General features: G+C 34.6%; 1 protein-coding gene across 1 annotated transcript in view; it reads left to right on the top strand.

Annotated features, from left to right (window-relative positions):
- LOC118179898 (ras-related protein Rab-1A-like) overlaps positions 1-23,358 on the top strand; it is a 235,485-nt gene extending 212,127 nt beyond the window's left edge. The window contains exons 3-6 of the mRNA XM_085813440.1: positions 9,021-9,144; positions 20,058-20,182; positions 21,182-21,306; positions 22,444-23,358. Coding sequence (XP_085669566.1) covers positions 9,021-9,144; positions 20,058-20,182; positions 21,182-21,306; positions 22,444-22,674 — 605 coding nt within the window. The 3' untranslated portion in view covers positions 22,675-23,358. The remainder of the gene's footprint in view (positions 1-9,020; positions 9,145-20,057; positions 20,183-21,181; positions 21,307-22,443) is intronic.
- Positions 23,359-25,861: the final 2,503 nt, after the last annotated feature.

Below are 25,861 nucleotides of genomic sequence, written 5' to 3'. Positions count from 1 at the left end.
AATAATAAAGGTCACCTTGGAAAGAAAAAGAAATAAAAAACATGGAACTCGTGCTCGACTTTGAAGGTTTCTACGATTCTCAAGGAGCCTTTATTGTGAAAGAATTGGCTTACGTCACATTGGACGGTACTTCTCGAGGGGTATTTGTTTTTAAACCCCCGTTTCCATGGCAAATGCTCACCGAGAAAGAAAAACGAACCGCTGTGTGGGCGAGTGATTATTATCACGGCTTGTCGTGGTACGAAGGAGAAATTCCGTACAGTTATTTTCCATGGGTGTTAACGATGTTGACGGAACCCTTTTCCATGATTTGGGTGCGAGGAGAAATGAAACGGCGGTTTTTAGAGAAATCGTTGCAAAGATCCATTTATTGCATTTCGGGATCGACGCAAGAGATTCTCAAATACAATGGGATCGAACACATGAATTGTCCTAACCATACAAAAGGTTTTTTCCATTGCGCTCTACAAAAAGCGGTTCGGTATCATTATTATTTAAAGAGTAGAAGAAATTTGCAAGGTCGATCCTGCACAATTCAATCTTGACAGAACTCATTAAAAAAAATGCATATATCATGTTACTTCTTCAACAGCACAGATGGTTCTGAAGCGAAACTTGGAATTTTGAAATAATAGATCAGGGAGAAATCATTCTTAATAAAATAGTAGAGTCTCGAATCGGCTGGGAGAAAAAAATTTCTCAGAGCTGAAATAAAATTCTCTAAAAAAAAAAAAAAAAAAAAAAAAAAAAAAAAAAAACTTTTGGTTAATTTTTATTATGTCTTAGACATAATAAAAATTAATGACCGTCCCTTTTTGTCTGGGAAGGATGTCTCACCCTTTCTAAAAATAGACCATAACTCATCCTTTCGCTAATGGGAATCATTCCATGAATGAATCACGATTTGTTTTTCAAAAGAGTGAGACAACATTCCCATACGAAAAGGGAAGAGGGTCGTTAATTTTTATCATGTCTAAGACATGATAAAAATTAACAAAAAGTTTTTTTTTTTCCTGAGTTGGAGAATTTTTCTCAGCTCTGAAAATTTTTTTCCAGCCGACTCGAGACTTTACCATTTATATTTACGAATAGTCTTTGGATTATTTATTTATTTTCTTTTAAAAAGAAAAATTCTGAGCTAGACCTATCTATTGGCTTAACATTCTGGTCATAGAAACAGTCTAGAATCTCATTTTTTTTTCGAGACTAATGCACGGGTTCTCCAATCAAAAGGGTTACTATAAAGGGATTGGTTTGAGTGCATTTATCTGCAAATGTTGTAGGATTCTGTTGTTGAGAAGCGGGTATATTATTATTATTATTATTATTATTATTATTATGATTGTGGCAGATTCGTTTTCTACATGGAAGTCTAATCTCCTCCGAAGACCTTTTCTGGGGATCGTCGATAGATGGTTTTTCAATAGGAATCGTTTCCCTCGGATCCTCAAGAGATAGAGGGGGGTCCTGTCTTGAGACATGGAGCGGTCTCTCCTCCTCCTCCTCGAGAAGTCTTGAGAAAGGGAGAGGATTTTCTGTTCCCTTATTCTCGAGGGGTCTTGACAAATTGAGAGGTCCCTCCTCTTCGAAAGAGAGAGAAGTTTTGGTTCCCTTATCCTCGAGGAGTTTTGACAAATCGAGAGGTCCCTCATTTTCGAGGGGTCTTGATAAATGGAGAGGTTTTTCATCTTCGAGGGGTCTTGAGAAAGGGAGAGGTTTTTCATCTTCGAGGAGGTTTGACAATGGGAGAGATCTCTCCTTCTCAAGGGGTCTCTCTTCCTCAAGGTGTCTTGAAAAAGGGAGAGGTTTTTCATCTTCGACGGGTTTTGACAAACGGAGAGGAATCTGAACAGGCTTCTCCTCATCCCCATCATTATCGAGGAGGATGAGGATAGGCTTTTGGAAAGGTTTTTTCTTTTTCTTCTGAACAGGCTCCTCTTGATGCTCGGGGAGAGGGATGGGGTAGTTGTTCCACCATTCCATTTTTTCTTGCTCGAGGATTTTTTCAAAAGTCGTGGCCTCTTTAAGATGAGACGAAGGAGGAGAGTCCTCGAGAAGAATATAGTAGGTATTCTTCCCAGTCTTCTCGATCGAGAGAGGTTCGTGCAAACATTTGTGCAACCATTCACTAAAATAAACGAGAATCCCTTTTGTCTTCTCAAGACGATCCATAATCCTATTCATTTGTGAGACGGTTAGAAAGTGGGACGTGTAAAAATATTTGGCTCGTTTCATTAACAAAATTTGTGCATCCAAAGGTGGAATGTCACGAGCCATCAACACGTTTTCGTCGGATAAAAATTCGTCCCGCATCTTTTGATAACTCCCCACGGTATGATAACCCGCACATTTTGAAAAATCGGAGGCTTTCAGGTAAACGACTCCTTGGATAATATAAAAGGAAAGATCAACATATTTATATTTGAAAGGAATACACGTAGTGAGCTGGGGATGCCTCCTCATGATCCACTTGGACAAAAATATGACTTTGGGGCTCTCCCCTTTTATTTATAGAGAGAAAGAGAGTGTGACCTTCCCTTCCCTCCTCCTCTCTCCCTGCTTCCTCTATCTCTGGACGTCCTTGGATTAGAAAGGGTGACTTTGAAAAAAAAAATAAAGAAGAAGGTCATGGTTGGATAATTTTTTGTTTATTAAATTATTACTTTCACTTCCTCATTCCCACACACATTCATCTTTTAAGAAAAGAAAAAGATGTCATGGAGATAAGATTTCTTAGAAAGAAGAGAGAGAGAAACAAAAAACAAAAAAAAAATAAAACGGACATCATAGAGCCTCTATGTGTGTCTGTGTGTGTCTATATATATAGAAAAAGGCGAGAGTACTGGGCGAGATCATTTCTTTTCCATTGGGAGCCATGTCGCTATTAGACGTTTTTCCAACTCAACGGATTTCGAACGGGGAGGATTTGAAGATGCTAAAGCAAATCTCCAACTTGAAAATTTTTTTGGCGTGTCATTGTGCGACATTTATTCCGCATTTACCACCTCATCAAGCGATTGTTTCATTCAACCAAGATGTCGAATCCTCCAACCTGCTCGTTCAGAATATATACAGAAATTTATTCGAATCGCAACAAACGAAAGAGGAATCTCCCTTCTCTTGGAATCGGATGGATCGAGCTTTGAGACGGCCCATTCAAACAGACCGGCGATATACGGATCCGCGCACGAGTTTTCGGTGGAAGAATATTTTTCTCACGAAACGATATTTTACGTTTGGAGTGAGAACGACGGCTGAGGACGAAGTTCATATTGTTCAGACCACAGCCGCTTCTCTCGCCTATTACGAATCATCGTCCCCCAATCTGAAGGAAAGAAGTTTTAAAGTCAGCGACAGGATGAAATATAAGAAATATATTCTAAGACCTTTTCAAAACTATGTCGTTCCCCCGAAAACGCAATATCTCATCGTCACAACCCAGAAGAGTCTCTTTCTCGTCGATCGGTGCTCGTACTCGCTTTGGAAACAATTGAAAGAGGAGATTTCTTTCCAATCGCCGATGATGTTTCAAGAAAAAGAAGAAGAAAACCCTCCGCCACCTTTACCCATACCTTCCTTAGATGATAAGAGGAGCTGGACCAAACCGTCATGGCCCGAAACAAAATCGACCCGGCAACGGAATGAAATTGAAGTCATCACAATTGAAGATGAGGAGGAAGAAAAAAAATTACCTCTTAAAAAACGGTCGACTTACCGGAACCTACCTGGCGTGCAAGATCCGCTTCAGAACCCAGAAGCTTCTTCTTCTTCTTCCCCGACTTGTTCAAACAGGCAGCCTCTTTCGGACTCCTCACAGACAGAACCTCTTCCAGTATCCTCTTCTTCTTCTTCTCTAACCTGTCCCGACATCGTAGAGGTAGAATGTCAGACGGGTCCACAAGCTTCAAAAAGTCCCGACATCGTAGAGGTAGAATGTCAGCCGGGTCCACAAGTTCCAACGGGTCCAGAAATCATGGAGGCAGAATCACAGCCGGGTTCACAAGTTCCAACGGGTCCAGAAATCGTAGAGGTAGAATTTCAGCCGGGTAAACAAGTTCCAACGGGTCCAGAAATCATGGAGGTAGAATCGCAGCCGGGTCCAGACATCCTAGATCCCTCCACTCATCCCAAAGAGACTCCAAGTGTTTCAAGACAGCCTTGTGAGGATCCAGCTCTTCCCGTATGGAATGATTATATGGACTTACAAAATTTGGTGCAACAGGAAGGAGAAGAAAATAATCATACGGATGGGTGGGTCAAAGACTGTTTAGATCATTTAACCTCGAATGAAATTGAACTGTTATGGAATTGCATTTCTGAAATCACATCGGAAATGGGATAAAAACCAAAACAAAAAAACTTTTTTAATAACAAATTGGAGGAGGGTCATGATGTCAATTAAAAAAAAATATTATATAGAGTCCAATCTTGGTGGTTCACTTCAGTTTTCCAGCATGAGGTGATCCACGTTTCCCGAAATATGGATCCCATTCCAAGAGAGATTGTGTAGAGCCTTCACTTCAGTTTTTTTTTCTACGAAGAGGAGAGGGTCCCCAAGGGCTACCCATGTCCAAAGAGAGAAAGTGTAGAGCGTTCATTTCAGTTTTTTTTTCAAGTTTAGGGGAGGGAGGTCTCAAAATGACACCCCCCATTTTCAAAGAGAGATGGTGTAGAGCGTTCATTTCTGTTTTTTTCCAAAGTTAGGGAGTTTTCAAATGGCTACCCATTTCAGAGAAAGAGAGAGAAGGTGTAGAGCGTTCATTTCAGTTTTCCAAGGTTAGGATGGTGGTGGAGAATCCTCCAAAATGGCTACTCATCTCAAAGAGAGAGAGAGAGAGAAAAAAGCGTAGAGCGTCCATTTCAGTTTTCCAACATTAGAAGGTCCCAAAATACCTTCTGAATTCAAAGAGAGATCGTGTAGAGCGTTCATTTCCAGTTCTCCATGATCAGAAGAAGAGGGTCCGCTTTTCCCAAAATGGCTTTCCGTATTCAGAGACAGCGAAATGCAGACTTCAGTTTTCTCCCTCCCCAAGAATAGAGGGTCCCAAAATGGCTTCCCATTTCAAAGAGAGAGGGAGAGGCGTTCATTTCCATTCTCCAAGATAGGGTCGTCTGCTTTTTCCCAAAATGGCTTCCCAATTCGAAGAGAGAGAGAGAGTGAAAGGGTGTGTAGAGCGGTCATGTTCATTCTCCAAGATAGGGTCGTCAGCTTTTTCTCAAAATGGCATCTCCCCATTCAAAAAGAGATCGTGACCAATTTTTTCCAGTTTTTTCCAAGATGGGGGGGAGAAGAAAACCTAGGATAGAATAACGCGACACACAGAGAGAAAGAGAAAAAAACGCCATCTTGTCATTTTCTGATAGGGTACCGGTGTTCGAATACTTTTGTGACCGACTGTACCATAGGTCAACTGGTAATGCCTTCCCATACTAACTCTTAAAAAAAGAAGGGGAATCGCAAGTTTTATAAGAATTTACATAGACTGAAGCTTTCCAAAAGGTCTAGAGTTTGCCTGTTATGGTACATCGTGCAATCCCACAGTACGCCCTGCATCCAGTATTTAATTAAAATAATGATGTAGGACTTAAGTAGATTACAAAGTAGTCGGAATACACTTTGAGATTCATAAGATAAATTGAACATCTGATTTGGTGCAACAAAAATAGGAGATAAACATAATTAATAAACAGATAATCATAATGAGATAATTATAATTAGTACTGGCAACACAATGTTAAAATGAATTGTAATAATAATGCTAAAGAGGTGGGTGCCCATGGGTTATTTCAGATATATTGGTTTATTGCAGTTTATAAAGTTCACGAGGGGAACCATTTTGTCCCTAATCACAGCATGTAAAAGTTTACTAAGTAGTATGTGGACTTGCACTTGACAGAGATCTAGGCCGTAGGAAGAGAGTCGTTACATAATTTTCTGAAACTATGGATACTGATGTTGATCTTTAATTAAAAACCTTTGGAATGCCAGGAGGTCAGTTCTTGGGGATTTTATGTGAATATCCTCAGTTAAGGGGCATGAGAAAGTGTAATGATCAGGAGTTCCCCGTTCCCCACATATACAGATATTAGAATTTGCCAAATTTCTTGCGTAGAAATATGTGGGGAAGGGTCCATGACCTGTTATAAAGTAATTTAGTGAAGGATTCGAGTACAGAGATGCGAAGCTTACATTGGGGATCAAGTTATATGTGTGTCTTCCCTGTGGAGCATTGTTCCACAAATCTTGCCAAGATTTTGAAGCAAGTTGTTTTAGTTGGTACTTGAAATTTGAGCGAGGCCACGGAATGATGATTTTAGTACCATCTCGATTAATAGCTGCTTCTTTGGCTAGTTTATCTTTCTGATCATTACCAATTTGGCCACTATATCCTTTGATCCGTTGGAATGCTACTTACTTTAACTTCGATAAAATAGGGTTCTTGGATTAAAACAAAGTCTTTATGGTTCTGAGTTAAGAATTCTGCTAGATGGTCAGAAGCCGTTTTTGCTCTTTGTAAGTTGATTTGGAGAAAACGAATTGAAGAAAATGTATTGAGTTTTTTAGCAAGGTTGGGGGTATATTATTTTGTACATCATTGCCCATGTTATAATCTTGAGTTGAAGCGTTGTTCTTTAAATTGCGTTCTTGCATGTTAGTTGCAACTGAAGAATTTTTAGTTATGGATGATGGCAACATGTGTGAGGTTGTGGCTTTGTCCGTGTATAATAATTTGTTGAACTGACTCCTGTAAGTCTGGTATATTCTTTCATGAGCACCATGATCAGTAGGCAATGAAGAACCAGTTTCTTGGTTATTGCGCACACAATTTACCCAGAGTTTTACGTTTGAGGTACACTCTCTATGTTGTTGAAATGTTGGTTTGCGTAGATGGAACAGCAGGGAGGATTTTGACAGTTACGACTATTATGTCCAAGACCCTGGCAATGAAGGCAACGGGGAAGTGAAATGTAGGGACGGAAGGAACACGAATTGAATCCAATGAAGACTCTTGACAAAGTAAAACAGTCAATAGAATCTGAAGAAATTTCTACAATCCAATTATTTGTATTTTCAGATCAGTGAACTGGAGAACACGAAATATCAAGATTATTATTTGATGTAATTTTCAGAAAAGCAGATTTGATATCTTCAGCAGCCGCTGAAGAGGGTACATTAAACACTATGAGTTTGGTAATTTTGGGTTTTGAAGTACGAACAGTTACGGAGGCTTGTAGTTGTGAATTTTCAACGATTGAGCGGTGTAAGTGTTCTAAGTCTGCTTTCTTTTCGACACCGATTAAACTCATTAGACATTAGACTTAGTAGTACGAACATTATTGACATGAATAGTTTTTGTAGATTAAGTGTAGAACTTAGTTGGTGTCTGATATCTTCAGGTGTTCTCTCTGAATCTTTAGGTTTCAAGAGAAGAATATGAGCTCTGATTTGACTTTTTGGAGCCTGTTTCAAAGAAATGTTTTTGGCGGTAGCAACGGCGTAGGAATTTGGGGTTTGTTCTAGAAATTTTGTTCCGAATAATTTTTTAACTTCAAGTTGTTGTTGCTACAAATGTTCCTTCACTTCAGAAATAACTGTAGTATTTGAATGCTGAAGAGACAGTTTCTCTCTCAGTTCCGAAATTGTGCCTTCATGCTTCGCTAGAGTAAGTTCTTGGTCTGCCACTATTTGACAAAGAGCTGTTAAATGGCCAGAAATATCTTTATGTTCTTGGTATTAAGTTTTCTATTTTTGCCGATGTTTAGAAGATCTTTAATTTTATCAGTAATTCGTAGAATATCATTCAATCTGGAGGAGTCAGCATTTTCAGGATTGCTAGTTAAAGAATGGGAGATGTTTAATAAGGATGGTGAGGAAGACCTATCTTTAGAAGCCATCAATAGGAGTTTACAATTTCATAGCGCACACAAAACAAAAATGACAATAAATGAGAAACTATTCATTAGTAGAGCAGAAAATTACTAGTACATGAAGTTAACAAAAATAAATAAATAATAGTGAATAATTGCTTATTAGAATAAATGTTATTACTCACATAAAGTCTGACAAAAATAATTCTAAATCCAGGTGTTATGAAGTTCCAATGTTTCTTAGGAAAAAGAATATATATATAAAGAAAGAAAAACAAAATAAATAAAAATAAAGAATTATCTGTTGACAAATACTATATTATGTCAAGTCTTAACCAAAGGTTAATTAATTAAATAACTGTGAGTTGTCAGACGTACATTATATTAAGTCGTTAAGAGGAATTCTAAACCTTATTCAGACAGGTATTTCTCCAAGTGAGTGTTAAGTAATCAGTATTATACTTAGAAAACAGATATAACAGTATGTAAAAACTTTTCAGAATTATGCAGAACACACAAAACACAATGCGATAGGTTAAGGGAGTATAAATAAGTATGAAAAGACACACTAGTTACATTAACACATGTACATACGATTCTAAATATCAGATAATAATAATATCAATAATTATAGTGAAAATAAAATAATAATAAAAAAGAAATTTTTTAAAAAGTATATTCTTTCCTAATACAAGACTGCAGGAGTTAATAAATATACCGTGATAACTGGCAAACTGTGCAGAGTTCTGCTTGCAAGTGAATAAAAATAGTGATTCAAGAATTAATTAATTGAAAGATAAGCGCATGGTATCAAACTGATAATGTGATGATCTGTGAAGATGCAGTATTTGAGCCCGTTTCATTCAGTGCTTTTATCCTTTTAGAACTTTGGTTAAAGATTTAAAACACAATTGTTGAAATTGGGCAAAAATGCTCCGCCGATGAAACTGAGAAAGCCGTGTGCAATGAAAGGGCGCTGTTCTTATTAGAGCTGCAACAATAGAGCACGGTCGTGGGCATACAGATACAGTTCAAGGTCGCCTCCCCTCCTTTCGAAATTTTCATCTTAATTGTTTTCAGTTTTTAAAAAATAATTTGAATATTTTATAAAGTTTCTAAATTCTAGCTTATTTTATCTTTTTCTTTTCCAGAACATATGAACCATACAGTAGTAGCTGACTGTCGTGATGTGAACATTACATTTCATGGCGAAACTATTAAACTCGTTATCTGGGACACAGCCGGACAAGAGAGATTTAAAGCTATTGTCCGATCGTATGTTTTATATTTTTCCATTTAATTTCAAATTACCCTTATGCAGTAGATTTTTCTCTTTTAAAATTATTCTTATTTCTGTTCATCACATTACAATCGAGCAGACGTTTCTTTTACCTTCAGGATTCATACATGTTTATTCCCTAGAGTTAAACAAACTGAGACGCCTTCACCCTAGAAATATTAAACTTCCTTAAACTGTATATTTACGAGTAATATAATGACTTGCAATAATTCGTAGGCCCACTAGCGGTGGAGCGGTAAAATTAAAGACCGGTTGCTTTAACCTGGGTTCGATTCTAGGCGAACGAACTGGCTTCATGGGCGTTTTTGTGTTTTTTCTTATGCATAATAGCCTGAACCACTGAGCCAGTTTCCCTTAGAAAGTCCTCCACGAAGGTATCCTTTCCCTTAGGTAAATAGGCCTGGTGAATTAGACTGTCTTTTATTCGCATGCAAATAAAATACAATCTAATTGACATAAGCGGATGAAAAAGAAACTATCGGCTGGGTATAAAAAGAATTACTATAAGCATTTTCATGAATGATAGCCGATCCAGCTTTTTGAAAAGAAATAAATAACCACCAACCAAACATTTTAATTAATATAAGCCTGCATTCATTTGCGTTAAAATTGAATAATGTTGCATCAGCCGCAATTAAAGTATCTGAAACATTGCATTAGACTTGCAAAGGTAAGACTGCTTCGCAAATGATCATCATTTATGTACTATCTTAGGAGATAATGGGAATGATTCTTTTGTGAGGTTAATTGCTGAAGCTTTAGGTTAGTATTGAGTGTCCACTATTTTCTGCCGTATTGTGTCGTGAAAAAGATGTCTGTAACCAACTTGCTTATGAAATTCCCTCAAACAGGGACTGTAAACAATCGCTGAAAAAAATGGGCCTGCTGACAGCACGGGTTCCTTTTTCGTCTTGTATACTCAGAATCAACGGATCTCGAAACTGCCTAGGACATACAATGTAGAGTGGATAAAAATAGTATTATGTGAAAGTGTTGGATAGTCTTGTATACTCAGAATCAACGGATCTCGAAACTGCCTAGGACATACAATGTAGAGTGGACAAAAATAGTGAAAGTGTTGGATTTCAAAGAAGTTCATAGGCTGCCATCCGAGGAAAAAAGCCTTTGCTTTGCAAAGATGAGATCCCAGCGCCTGAAATTCGTTTTCATGAGCATGAGAAGTGGATTATTAAATTATGGTAAAAAAGCTATTTTACTTTTCGATGAGTCTATGGAGCAGTTGATTTACGAATTAGATGCCATTAGATGCCATGAATAATATAGCCATGATTACGTTGTTTCCTCTGCGAAGCATTCAGTGTTCCAATTGGTCTGAGGATGCTTTCCGTAGGCAACACTTAGTCAACTCAATGGTCATGGGGATGTCAACGTCCAAGTCTAAGCAGAGATTCTAAGACGTAAATGGTTGTCTACGTTTCAACATCAGTTTGGACATGTATTGCACATTTTCCATTATCATTCTACTCCGTTTCACAGCCACAAATGGAAAAACATGAACAGTGCAAAACTGTTCATGGTTTTTTTTTTTTTTTTTTTTTTTTTTTTTTTTTTTTTTTAAATTTATGTTCACTTACACTCTTTTAGACTACCAAATGACTTCAGGACAATAATATTTGCAAATTACCATTGTCTTATTATGCAGTGGTACCTCGGTATACCCCATTAATTCGTTCCAGATCCTTGGAATTGTGATATAGTGTAGTCTTACCTCGGTATGCATCATTAATCCGTTAAAGATACTTGGACATCATTATTTCTTTCCTTGCATGTTACGCAGACGACAGCGCTATTGCGGTTAAATCTAAGAGCCCAAAACACGCATTTCGAAACCTACAAAGCAAGATTACAGCCATTAAAACTGATGCACGCAGTGAAAAATTTGTAGCACCGCCTTCAAGTCCCAACTGCTCCTTCTAAAAAGGCATAAAACCAAGAGGCAGCTGAACTGTGACTTACAGTTGTTTCAACGAAAACGTCTCGAAAGTGCGCGCAGTTACTTACTTTGGTATAGTACTCAATCAAAGACTCACCTGATCATACTTTTTATATCATCAGTAAGGTGAATTCAAAAATTCACAGCCTGTGTTCGCTGCTTGATCGTTACTCTAACCTCACTCTGAAATGTAAGAGGTACATCTGGGTCTCGGTTAGCACTTACGCCTCGCCAGCATGGGCAGCAACTACCCCTGGTAATGTAAAAACTTTACAAATACTTCGGAACAGAGTGTTAAGATTCATTACAAACTTCCATTACATCGTCAGCACGGATATATTACTGAACCTGAAAATCCCCAGAATGCTAGACACCCTCAGCCATCTCAATAATAATTTCTTCCAGAAAGCTGTGAACTGTCTCACAGCTAAATACTTCGAAATCTTTCAGTACGAAGTTTTAGAAAACGGCAAGCCATTAAGACCCTTTGCAGCTCATCTACTGCGAGACGACAATTTTATCACCTAAATTTTACTAGACTATTCACGCTTTTGAACTGATAATGGACCTCTAAAAACTCAAAAGCAAACATGCAAATACTGTTACTGCTCTTTATCTATCTTAAATGCATTTGATGATTTATTTGCATTTGTTCTACAAAGACTTGAAAAATCCATTTCAAGCTGTAGATCGTAAACCGTCATTCTGTAGAAGAGTCTACAGTCAACTGGTGACCTTTAGTCCCATAAAGCTTTTTGCCATCCCTAGAACCATAAAAAAATGTGTAATGCCCTCCCCGGAACCCGAAACCTGAACCTCTCCGAATACGCGCCGAACCGTTACACCACGAATACATGCTGGAAGGATGAAGAAAATACTTTATAAGCCTTCGTCCATACAAACACCTAGATATTTGGCAGTATTCCGTTTTGTAACAATTTCTCCAATGTTGTGCCTGAGAGGGTATTTAGGATAGTTAATAACTTGACATTTTTGTTCATTAATTTTTATTTTGCAGGCTTTATACCATAAAGATATGTATTTTACAAATTCTTGTAGTTTGTTTCTAGTATGACTAGGGCTTACAGACTTAGTATAGCCGTGTTATCGGCATAACATGCTAAAGCAATCGTATTATTTTAGGTATGTCATTGATGAATAGATGAAATAACAGAGGAGCAAGAATACTATCCTGCGAGAAAAATCTGCTTTTCAGTGACAGTGAAAGATCATTGCGGATTTTTACTTAGAATGATCTTTCAGTAAGATAACTGTATTGTGTCTGTATCTGTATCTGTGATATCGCATGCCAAAGAAACCTCGAAGAAACTCCAGTTATCATGTTCACATGACCATTCAATGAAGCTTCTTCAGCGAAGTGTATTTACGGGCTCGCAAAGTCACATGAAACTGCCCGAATCGTTATGCCGCGAACTCCAAGGCCCTAAGCTTTCTTCATGCGCTTTCCTCAATGATGCGCCGAACCACGTGACCTGCTACTCCTCAAGCTTCGGGCTAACTCTCAAGTACATCTTGGTACAAGATTGACTGTCGCCGCAGCATCGCTGCTCCACTGCACGAAGTCCATTTTCCTGGTAACAAATGGCTACCTCCCTTTTCTTCCGCATGCTTTCCGTCCTTCGGGTCCAGCCCAGTCATGCAGTTTTTCATCAGAACTGATAACGTAGCGCTTACAGAATGCTGTAAAATAGGTGACTTTATGATCATCCTGAACTAAGATTGCCAAAAGCATAGTGAAAGTTATGATTCGATGGGCAGTTATTTATATTACATTCTGCGTCATTTTTAAATAAGAGAAACAGAAAAGGAAATTATTCATAATTCATTCAATTCTTTTTTATATCTATTAATATTGTTGCGTACGTACGGGTTCGTAAGCACAAAATCACAGAGCACAATCAGTAGTTACATTTCAAATTACTAAGAACGTTAACACAGCGGAATGCAAAGCGCTTCTAAAAAGGGCGAAGCTAATACAAAGAATCTCTCAATATTCCGAATTCACGTTGAGCTAAACAACTGAGAAACTGATGTTCTCTCCTGTCTTATATATTTTTTCCCCGGCCAGATAAAAATTTCCGATTCCCTCCACTTCTCGATATTACTGGAAGGCATATGAGGGCCGAATACGGTTACAATTACATAAAATTAATCGCCAAAACTATCACCAGCTCGGCGATATCTCAGCAGCTTAGCGAGATAGCCATTTACCTCAATGTTAAATAAGCTTGCACCTATAATCTTATTTTTCCGGCAGAGCTTATTTTCTTTCGAGCATTTCATGTTACGCTGTACAAAAATTACTAAAATTTCACGTATAATTTCGCAAAAATTATTTACATACGTGCAAAATTCGTAATGTTATTATCAATTTGTATTGAAGAAAATACTGTAGCTTTCTGCAAATCCAGAAAGGGGCAAGGAACAAAATTGCATTATTTCCCGGACTTTATTCTTGTTTTAGGAATTCAGGAACACACAAAAATTTAAGAAAACTCGGATTGTTAAAAGAATAAAGCAACAATATGCTGCAAAAAGTGGAAAATATATTTAAAAAAATAAACAATTATGCTAATACTGCTGTAGTCGTAGTAAAAATTCATTTGTAATTTAAAAGCCTTTTTATCTATGTATCATCAACATATATTGTTTCTAGCAAATTATATAGAGGTACTGTTTACAACATTTATGTATAATTTTTATATTATTTAAACTAATGGAATTTTAAAACGTTATTTTGTTACTAGGTTGATTGGCTGACTATTTAGCTATTCATAGTAAGTGAGGGATCACTTAAGAATGCATTTTCGTGAAGGATAATGTATGAAAAATAGACTGGTAGTTACATTAAATAAGGTAACACTACAAAAATAGGCCAGGTACAAATGGAAGATTTAAGGCCATAGTTTCAGATTAAAAGTTCTCAACCCTAAAAATAAACGTCATCCTCTTTACGGAGATAAGCATCTTTGTTTAAAAACTTTCTCCCGCTTTCTTAGCATGCCTTCGTGGTGTAGTGGTCAGCACGCTCAGCGCGTATTCGAGAAGTCCATGGTTCGATTCCCGGCGAGGGCATTACTCATTTTTCATGTCTTCTACTTCAAAATAACCTAATGTCTCTGCAAATTATGAAAAATCAATTAAAGATAGAAATGCTTAATAAGCTAAAATAATAAAAATATAATTTACATCAAAATAAGGAATTAGTAAATATATAAGTACGTAAGTAATTGTTCGGAACACTAACAGAAATAATTTCATAAACCTGAAACTCATTTAATTACTAATATAAGGTAATGTATAGGTATACGTAAGTAGATAAATACATAAGTATTATAGCTATATAATTATTATAGATAAATACATAAGTATTATAGATATATAATTTTTATAGCTAGTACATAAGTAGGTAAGAAATTATTCTAGATAAGTACGTAAGTAATTTTTAGGAACACTAACGGGAATACTTTCATAAACCTGAAACTCATTTAATTACTAATATAATATAAAGTATAGGTATGTAAGTAAAAAAATACATAAGTATTATACATATATAATTACTATAGAGAAATACATAAGTATTATAGATATATAATTACTATAGAGAAATACATAAGTATTATAGATATATAATTACTATAGAGAAATACGTAAGTATTATAGATATATAATTACTATAGAGAAATACATAAGTATTATAGATATATAATTACTATAGAGAAATACATAAGTATTATCGATATATAATTACTATAGAGAAATACATAAGTATTATAGATATATAATTACTATAGAGAAATACATAAGTATTATAGATATATAAATACTATAGATAAAGACATAAGTATTATAGATATATAATTATTATAGATAAATACATAAGTATTATATATATATAATTATTATAGATACGTACGTAAGTAATTGTTAGGAATACTAACAGGAATACTTTTATAAACCTGAAAGTGGTTTAATTACTAACATAAGATAATAGGAGTATCTAATAGTGGAAGTGTAAAAACGTCTTTCCTTTTGATTAGATAAGATATTATCCGAAGCTTATTTCTTTTTCTGTACTTCAAGAATTCTATTTTTAGATTACCTTGAGCACTCTTTTAAAATTGAGTTGTCACTGATATTTAATTTTCCCATCACCAGTTCTCGTTTTTACATGATTTTTCGGTAAAAGTATATTTACCGGTATCCCTTGGCGAAATTTGGCGTTTTTTAGCGGTATATGGATACCGAGTTTGTTCAATTCTTATTATTTTGGCTTTGTGTAGCGGCGATTTTTGCGCCGCCAAAAATCGCCGCTACACAAAGCCAAAATAACAAGGCAAAAAAATTGCACAAACTCGGTATCCATGTACACATCGAACTATTTTCACTTTAAAAAGAATCCCTGAATTGCACAAATAAAGTTTCGCGCACTCCCTTTGTCCATGTACATATCGAACTATAGTCACTTAAAAAGTCAAAGGAGCAGCTAACAAAAAAATATACAATCTCAATAAAATACATTTTAAATCAAACAATGAAATAATATAAAAAAGGAACTTCATCTTTGCACTACGTAAAGGAAATATCCACTTACCTTATTTGCGAATTAACACGTCTTCAGTCAAACAAAATTCTTTAACAGCATCCAAAAACTTCCTAAAATTATCTGAACTAAAATCTGTATACTGGCATTGCCACATAAATTCACAAAATAAAAGTTAAAAATATCCTCCATATCGACGTTCTACCGTAAGCATTTGCGACCGTTTGACCATATACATTTCCTTCCTACAAACAGGACACCTAATAATGGCTACTAAGTAAAACTTCATTTACACACTAGTCAAGTAATGCTTTTTTCCCCTTCCTTTTCAAATCGTACAGAAACTTCAAATTAATCTTACCCCATTCAGCCATTTTACCGTCTAAACCGTAAAATAAGCAATATACTTCCTAACCAACACACACACACACACCACAAGCCCTTACGAATTTACCGCAATCATGCAACCGATTACATAATAATAGGGTAGGGTTTCCATAACAATCAACTACTCAAGCTACCATAACTGAAATAACAACTTGGCGGTAAATGAAACAACAATTTGGCGATAAATGGAAAAACTTCGCAATAATACAAGGTGTACCCTTCCCTCTACACTTACCGATTTTTCTGTCGTTAAGCAAGAGAAAAATGTATACCAAGATAAAACTTTCAGAATCAATCAGAGATCTTCTGAAACCATTTGCTGGTGTTTATTTCTCTTTTTTCGAACGTTCTAATTGAAACGATATTTCTTTGTTTATATCGTATTTTTACTGTCTCATTGCAGAAATACGGATATATTATAGATATGCAAGCCTATGGCCCGATTGGGCCGCCACTCGATTAAAAAAGATTTGTCTTAAAATCCATGACTTTGGAGAAGGTGAATGCTCCAAAGTATAGGAAGTGATTCTCATTATGTTGGAAATACGTTAATGCCACAGAATATATATAATTTCATGTATAGTTTCTAGCAAAAAAATCATTATTTTTGTGACAATAACCTCCATCAGACAAATTATTACCGATGAGAGTATCACTTATATGCCAGGGATAACGAAACTTTCCCAGTAAAAGCTGCATGTTATAGTTCAGAAGAATTTTTAAAAGTCACAGTTATATATTTGTAGTGTTTTAAAGGTAACAAAATAACTCCTGACTAGAAACAAACGTTTCAAGAATCTCGTACACTTTAATTAATGTAGTTGTTTATGAACGTAAATAACTTTTTTCTTGATTTTGTATACGGGAACGTATATGGATACAGAAAAGTTTCTTCCACATACACATTTTTAACTTTTTCTCTCTATATTGGACATTTTTCCTGTAGAAAAAGCAAGCATTTTCTTGATTTTGATATTTGATAGATGCCAGTTTATTTTAATAGGAATTCAAAAAAGCTCAGTAATTTCTGTATTAATGCAAAAACGTTTCATTCAAATAAAGATATGGAAAATACAATAAATTAAGAACTATGATTGGAGACTTTTTTATACTTAGTTCATGTACATTCCTCTGATAAACGTAAAGCACGTTTGATGAAACAAAACATCATGCAGATAAACCACAATCGATAATTGAAAAATAATCGTAAATATATGTTTACCCGTATGGCTTGGAATACTTGAAAAGGTCAAAATATTGTGTACCGAAGTAAGTAAATAATATAAATATGCTTTATTAATTACTGCAACGATCCAAATATATATGATTATTACATGGATGTATTAAAAGTAATACCAATTAAATATGTATTCAACAGCAATTAAATGCCTTACTAAAAATGAAACAAGGATACATTTTTAAGAAATGCATTTATGGCCTGTTTAAATAGCTAAGTTTGTTTAGTAGTTCAATTCTAATTTGAATGATAAAATGTTCCATATCACAATTAGGAATTGTGTGTTTGCTAGGCAGCATGAAAAATGTATTGAAGTTCTAAGGCATTTTAATTATTTCTGAAGAAAACATATCCACCCCAGAAAGCTGAACTTGCAATATGCAATTGCTTTTCTTGCCCTAACCTGCTTGTGATTATATTAAATTGCAACAAACCCTTTTCTTCCTCCTTTTTTTTACCCCACTCTTCTTCACCTTATACAAGAATGGAAAATTCGTTACCACGGAGTGCGTCCTTGTAAAAATAATAATAATAATAATAATAATAATAATAATAATAAAATGATATCCATCTAAGGTCCAGCTAAGTAGATAACTGAAGCAAAGTTTATGTACTGCATGGTTTGCTCTTCCCCACCAGAAATCTTTGGGCCTGTGACTCATAGTCTGCTCTAAAGCAATTACTCCCTTCATCCTTTGCATCTTCCTTTCTTCTACTTCTGCAAATAAGTGACGTCATCAAACTCCAGCCTGGGGAAGAGCGCAACTTTGTTTGTGTAGTGACTTTGCCATAAAGGATCCTTTGGCATGCTTTCACTGCACGCTCGGCTTTTTGAAATCTGACATATTAAATATTGGTATTCTCTTTAGTTTTAGAAGTTTTTGACTAATCGAAATCTTTTAAGGTTGTCTGATTTTTAAGGTTTTGAGCGCCAATCTCTCACGAACGTCTGATTTTTTTTAAAGGAGCTAATACCAGAAATTTTGTTGACCTAATTCATCTCTGCAATTACAAGGAACTGAGACGCAATGCATATCTACCCAAAATAAAAAATTCTGTACCAATATGCGTAATGTAAGCAATATGCATAAAAATCTTTTATTAATTTAATAGTGCTCCAAATAGTTATAAAATTTAACAGTCTAATTATAAATCTCGTACACTTTAAATTATATCATTAATATATAGTACTATTTAAAAATTTCCAAACTCTAATCTGAAATGATTACACTTTTATTTATCATGGACTCATCCCGTTTTAGATGTACATTAATGCACTACATCAATTCAGAATGAAACTCGTAACTTTAATAATTTTCAGTAATTTAATAAATACGTTTCTTTTTTCAAAACGTATTGGAAATGTCCGCCCCATTCTTCGATACACAAATCCATAGAAGCGTAACATGCTTCTTACCACTTCATTCGAACTGCTGATTGGTGTTGGATTCACGGTGATTATGATGCTCTTCCACAGATTTCGTGAGGTTTTAGGATTGCTGAGATTCACTTCATTCTTTAGATAGTCTTACAAATGAAATTAGAATAGAATAGAATCAAGCGAGCAGGGTGGCTATAAATTTTTCGAGATGCGCTGGTCTGTCACTTAGTTCGCCGATGGCAAGTAGCGTCACATTATCAGAACCACAGTCAGTAAATAGCCGACAGACAAAACTACGCTCAGTTCATTCTATCAGTTTCGAGGTCAAACTTTTATCTTTCCAGAGCTCAAGACAGTGATGTCACTTTAACCATAGGAGTGGAAGAAAACTTTCCAGAATACCTATGTTAGAATTATGCTATGTTTAAATCTGATGTATATCCTAAGTCGGGATTTCGAGATACAAAAATCCCAAGCTAAATTTCATCAATCGGTCCAGTAGAACGGAAAACATAAAACTGTCTTTTTTTTTTTTTTTTTTTTTTTTTTTTTGTGTGTGTGTGTGTAAGTTATACTTTTAGTTTCTTTAATGGCAGGGATAATTGGTTAAGTTCAGGCATATAACTTATTTTATTTTTGGTTGAAAAATTAACACTTAAGTATTTCACAAGATTTAACATTCTCGATTTGAAATCTTCAGTTAATTTGTTAAGTACTTTACTCATAGGCGGTTTGATTTTGACTTCCGTGAATACATACACTGGAATAATATGAAGTTGGTCGGATTGATTCAACTGTTTAGGTTTTGTCTATAAATGCATAACTAAACAGAGTGCAAATTGAAGTTAAGTTTATTTTTTCAAATATTCCTCACATTAGCATAAATTTATGGTAATTCTGTTTTGAGATTAGAATACATTTGCTTTGAAATCGTAATTTAAAATCAATCTAACCTTTTTCATATCTTTACAGATTTGAAGGTTAATTAGCTATAAAAATATCTACAATCACTCAATAATGGAAAAACGTTTCGTAGCTGTTTACAATTCTTCTACATTTAATTTTTTAAAGAACTTTCTTAGTTTCACTGGTATTATAATAATATAACAAGCGAAGTCCAGATTGGCCTGCATAACATTCATCAAATGACAATCATAACATTCATCAAATGACAATTCATCAAATGGCTTATTTTAATTCCACTGGCAGCTTAATATTTTATCCATAGTCTTCTGGCTTCATGTTATAAAGTTATTTTAAATCCCTCTGTTAACATCTCTTTGGAATTTTATTCATCAAATCTTAATAAGTTTGTATTTTTATGCAGTTTCTTCAACGTAAAATTATAAATACGTTTCTCTATAGATATTACAGAATGGCAGACGGTGTTCTTTTAGTTTATGATGTGACTGACTATGCCACTTTCTCCATGGTATCAGGCTGGTTATCAGACTTGAGAACACACAATGATGAAGCTGACGTCCTTATAGGTAAGATAAAAAGTTCAATAATACTTTCTGATTTGTTATGTGTATTTAGATGAAGTAAAATCATTTTATTTTGAATCATTTTATTATGCAAAGTCACTTTGCATGCTAATTTGCTTCAAAACTGAGATTGGCCATGATTTTCCCTTCAACACCATGGTCACTTTTAAAGTATATAGGTAACCCTAAGAATATTAGAAACAAATTTCTTATTTTTTTAAATAGGATGTGTGAAAGTAATGAAATCAAATTTTGACAATTAACGAAAAAGAGAGGTATTTATTGTTAGAAAACCAAAAGATATTTATTGTGAGATATCTTTTTTGAGAATTTTAATCGTTTAATTAAACTGTTAAATTCGAAGAGCTTGTTCCTTCCTGATATCATTGCTTATCCAATCTTTTAGGTGATATATCTACCCATATATCTTATATTTTCCGTTAACATTCGAAACGTTAACGGCAGTGATTTTCGTGCCCCCTACTTTTTTAATAGTCGGTAGCTCTAACTTTTTTATATGTGCGTGCATGTGTTACTTTTGCACTTAATTTCAGTATACTTTGTTTGTAATTAATGATTTGTTTCAAGATTTTATTTGAAGATTATTTCAAGATTGTTTCGATTATTTTGATCGTCCAGTTAAATATAATATTTCATTTTTAAATAATTATTTTTAATGTGCTACGTTAAAATTAATATTCAAGAGTTAACAAGATTCCATGGTTTAATTCAATTAGGAAATGCTGCCTTTAAAGACTTTTATTAGGCAAAGAGGAACTTAACTTTTGCCATAAAATGCATTATAATAATATTTACTTAATTGTCGTTTTATTGAATTGGATTTAAGCATAATTTGAAAATGCAAATGTGAAAGAAATGGTATTTTAGTGGGGTTTAAAATAAAAAGGAGTGGATTCTAGTTGCAGCATTGTTGAAGTTAGTACACTGCAAGTTCTTCCTATGAAATAAATTATTTTGTAATTATAATGATAATTATTTTAGTTGGCAACAAAAACGAAGATCCAGCCAAAAAAGCAGTTACTGCGAGCGTGGTCAGCAGATTTGCCCAGCAAGAAGGTATGGATTACCTGGAATGTAGTGCAAAAAGCGGAGAAAACGTAGATCAGGTGAGGTACTCTCAAATACATTTCGTGATTTGACTTAAATAAACTATAAAATAATAAATAAAACTATAAACATAAACAATCTGTATATAAATTTATAGAGAAAATTAATTACCTCTAAAAGCAATCATTCATTATTGGAGTAATAATTTAATCGTGGCACCATAAAATTGGTATGTGAAGAATATAACAAATTTTTCAGTATTTTATAAGATATCATGAATATCAAATTTCCCTGCGATTATCAAATTAATTAGCGGTTTTCGGATATTGTAACCGTCTAACGGCAACAAGTGAGTTCTAATATCGTCAAACTCCCAATGTTCAACGCTACTCACTTGAACCTAGGATCTCTTTGCGAACGAATTACCGACAGTACTTATATTTGCTTTGAATCTGTTTGCTTAAAGTGTATGGCCGAACTATACAATCTTTGATCAATTTATCAACGAATGATTTATAGAGTTTGACTTGTTTTGAGAGCCCAAACTCGTTCTAAACTTCTAACAGACTTAGAGTAACTACACCTCTAACTAACTCTGAAGTACCTACTTTAAAAGGTTATAAGGTATTTCTCCCGCCTTCTGAGCATGTCTTCCTGGTGTAGTGGTCAGCACACCCGGCGCTTATTAGAGAAGTCCGTGTTTCGAGTCCCGGCGAGGGCATTGCTGATTTTTCATGTCTCCTGCTTCGAAATAACCTAATTTCTCTACCCTATTTTTCAGAAAGAATCTTTTACCGAAGAAACTGTGCAAATAAAATTATTCATCCAAGCAGAAAATTAACTTTAAACAATAGGTTCATTTAAACAATTTAAAGTTCACAAATAACTGCTACATCTATTTTATTGTAAACAAAATTATGGCATTGTTCTACGGATGTTACACATTAAACTTCGCTTTAAAATCTTTAATTAAGTTATGGAATGTCAGTAATGTAGATGACTTCATCCTAAAAATAATTATTTCAGATTCACAACGCTGTAAGAAGATTTTTCATGGCTGTTTTTCCATGTCTTAAAAAATAAAATCGCTTGTGGTGAACTCTTTGAGAACTGTAATTACTGAAGGAGTTGAGCGCGATTGTGATAATCAATATTTTCCATAGTTACGATCATAATATTTTCTCTTGTAATTGCAGGTTTTTGAAACTCTTTTGTTGAAGATAATGAAAAGAAAAAGTCCAACATCCTTCGCAACTCCCTCATCTACTAAATTTAAAGCTTCAACAACAAAGAAGGGGATTAAAAATTCTGAAAATTATAGCAATGGAGATCTTCCCGCAATCATTCCTCTCGATGATGAAAATTTTCAGCTCCATGTTCAACCAGTCAGAGACAAGAAGTGGTATAAAAAAATGTGCACGTTGTGATATATAATGCAATTTAAGCAGTTTTGTGTGATATGAAACAGAAAATTCTCAAATTCTAACACCTATTTATTTGATCATTATTGACGAATTTGTGATTTTCAAAAGTCTCTGCGATGTTACTTAATAATCTGTAAAAATTTATATCTTCACATTTATTATTTGTGCATTTATTTATTAAGAAGTTATATTCGGAAATAAAATCTCAGCAGCAGATTTCTTTTTAAACTACATGGGAATTCCAGAAGTTCATAAAGCTGCATAACATTTTATAAACTAACATTTTATAATTTATCAGTATTTTCTATCCTCATCGTACTTATTTGAACAAATGATTAATTGACATTTTGCCAAAATCACATATTTGTACTTTTGTTCTCTTCTAGATTGTCAGACACTTAAATGCTTTTTTTCTCGAAACAACGGCATTGTAGATTTGTGGTTTTGCCATGGATCTGGTAATATGTATAATACGTTGTGACAAATTATATATTTATTTCTTTCACGGTTTATGCTCATTTATACTACGTGGACAAACCAACTATGTTTTCTGCGTAAGAGACGTATTTATACAAATACATATGGGCAGCTTTTGTAATTCATTCAAGTTCCAAATGAAATGTTTTCTACCAACGGAATGATGTACAATTTTGCGTAAATTGTATTCCAATAAATTTTATCAAAATTTGTTATTCTTCTTATTAGCTGATTGTTCAAAACTGTATATTTTTTTAAGATTTATGTCTTTCGCATTCAAAAATTTAATTTCTGGGATAGCAATAACTTTAGCTATGAATCTCTACATCCTGATTTATTCAAAATACAATGGTGCTTCACGTAAAACCTGTATCATATCTATGCCTACCCTAAACAGCATGTTAAAAGAAACGGCTTCATAAATTTTCGCTTTCACGATTATTTGATTGGTCAACTAAGGCGAAAAAAACCAGTTCTTTGGGGGAAAAAACCTATCAGGGATAAGCCAAAGAATATGTATATGTCACTGTAAAAGTCCGAAGTCTGGTAAATCCTAGGTTTTACTGGTAAAACCTAGCTTGTTTCAAAGGAGCTTGGTAAAAGTCCGAAGTATGCGTTAATAATTCCATTCCGGCCTTTTACAAGACTTTGCGGCGGAACCTAGTAACTACTAACGTCTTCCGGTAAAAGCCGGAAACGAGGGATTTAAATCGACTCTGAAGAAACCTGGGCACATAGATCCGTGGAGACACTTTTTGCAATCTTATTTGCAGTTCAGTTTCGAGCTAATTCAAACATGTGTGATCGGCTACGATCTAAGATAGAAGCAGTTTGTTTCCATTTCAAAATATTTTGCTTTTTTTATTTTTATTTTATTTTTATTTTTTTTTTATTTTGTTGAAATGAGTGAAGTTATGCGGAAAACGTTTTGCGACATTTTGTCTGAAACTATAAAAAATGAGCACGATAACAACTTTTATTTAACAAATGAGAAACACACTTCTTTAATAAATAAGAAGCAAAATGTGTGAAGCAAAAACAGGAGGAGAGGAGAAACTTAAGCACCACTATCTGCAAAAAAGCTGAAATCCTGCATTATGTTACAATGATGAAATCTTAAGCGTATTACACAATGCTCATATCGCAGTTGGCCATGGTGGAGGAACCCGTATGATTAAGGAACTGAATCGCAAGTACAAGAATGTAATAGTAGAATCTATCGTCACGTATTTGAGACTATGTGAACCATGTCAGAAAAAAAGCAAATATGAAATTATTTTTAGTGTATAAACGTCATGTTACAAAATTCTGAAGTCTGCACAATAAAAGAGCTGATGAAGTAATATAGCACCATCTGGATATTTTCACGACTTTGAGTGCCCCGAACATTCTCCATTCCGACAATGGGAGAAAATTTTGCAACCAAATCACAAACAGTTTATGCGAAATGTCGAGTGATATAAAATAGTTAAGCCGAGACACAGTCAACCGCAAGGTTCTGTCGAATGGGCGAACCAAGACTGAAGGATTAAAGTTTGTTCAAGAAATAAAAAAAAAGCATATCACGGGGGAATCAAATGTTCACTTTACAAAACTATGTTTGGTTATACTATGGAGCTGGGACTTGCTAACTGAGTTTTTCCACGTAATTTGATCAGTAACATGGACACTGAAGAGGACTTTAACAATTTATTAGGAAAAAAAAAAAAAATTCATGTTATTCAACATAATCTGATGCTTTTGCCACTATATGTTAAATTGTAATGTATCAACCTACATAAAATTTGATTAAAATGCTCAGGGGTGAGCTATGAAAATCTTAACAAAGAGCTCACTCTTTATTTTATAAAAACAAAATACCAAACTATAATTAAATATTTTAATTTTTACAAAAACAGACAATGCAAATATATGCACATAAAAAAATTTGAAATAAAAATTCCATAGAAATTACATAAAGTATCAAATTTCATTATAAAGCAAAATTTATTCCAGTCATTGCCACACAGAGTTTCTTCTCTGCTCTTAGCTGACCTTTTGGAAGGTTTCTAAGACCCAAGAAGAAATTTTTCGAAAAGCTTTTACATTCTACTGTAAGTTTCCCCCTTTAAAACTATCTTTAAATCTGAAATTTATTGTGAGTCAAAGAAGATTTTATTGCGGAAATACTGCTCATCGAGCTGAAAGCCCGTTTAGCTTCACCCCTATTAATAGCATAGAGACATTAGGTTAATTGGAAAAGCCGGAGAGATGAAAAATAGCAAACGCCTTCTCCGGGAATCCAAACGCGGACCTCTGGAATACCGGACCAGCGTGCAGAACCACTACACCACGAAGGTACGCTAGGAAAGCGGGAGAAATACCTTACGATAGCAATAGTTTTCATAATGACTAGAGCTTCCTTTACACTATTAGTAATTTCATTATGCATTTTTCACGTTAAAGCCATCTCAATGAAAACGCCAAAGTAATTTATTTTTATTCACACTTTAATGTAAAATTTAATGTTTGTTAAAGTATAGTTACAACGTGAAAGGCGTGGTTTTCCTGGAATAAATACTAAGCAAACAAAATGAACTTGGGGTTTGCAATTTGAAGATAAATTTAACAAATTACTTATGCAGTTCACCACTGAAGATATCGTTATGAACACTTGTACTTCAGTTAATGCTCCAAAATCCTAATATTATTATTACTAAAAAGAGACTAAATA

Source organism: Stegodyphus dumicola, chromosome 3 (assembly GCF_044657685.1).
Source record: "Stegodyphus dumicola isolate Sdum_Otavi_A_Nest chromosome 3, ASM4465768v1".
In the NCBI taxonomy this organism is placed as follows: Eukaryota; Metazoa; Arthropoda; class Arachnida; order Araneae; family Eresidae; genus Stegodyphus; species Stegodyphus dumicola.
The sequence above is the reverse complement of the archived record's forward strand: the minus strand, read 5'-3'. Positions and strand labels throughout refer to the sequence as shown.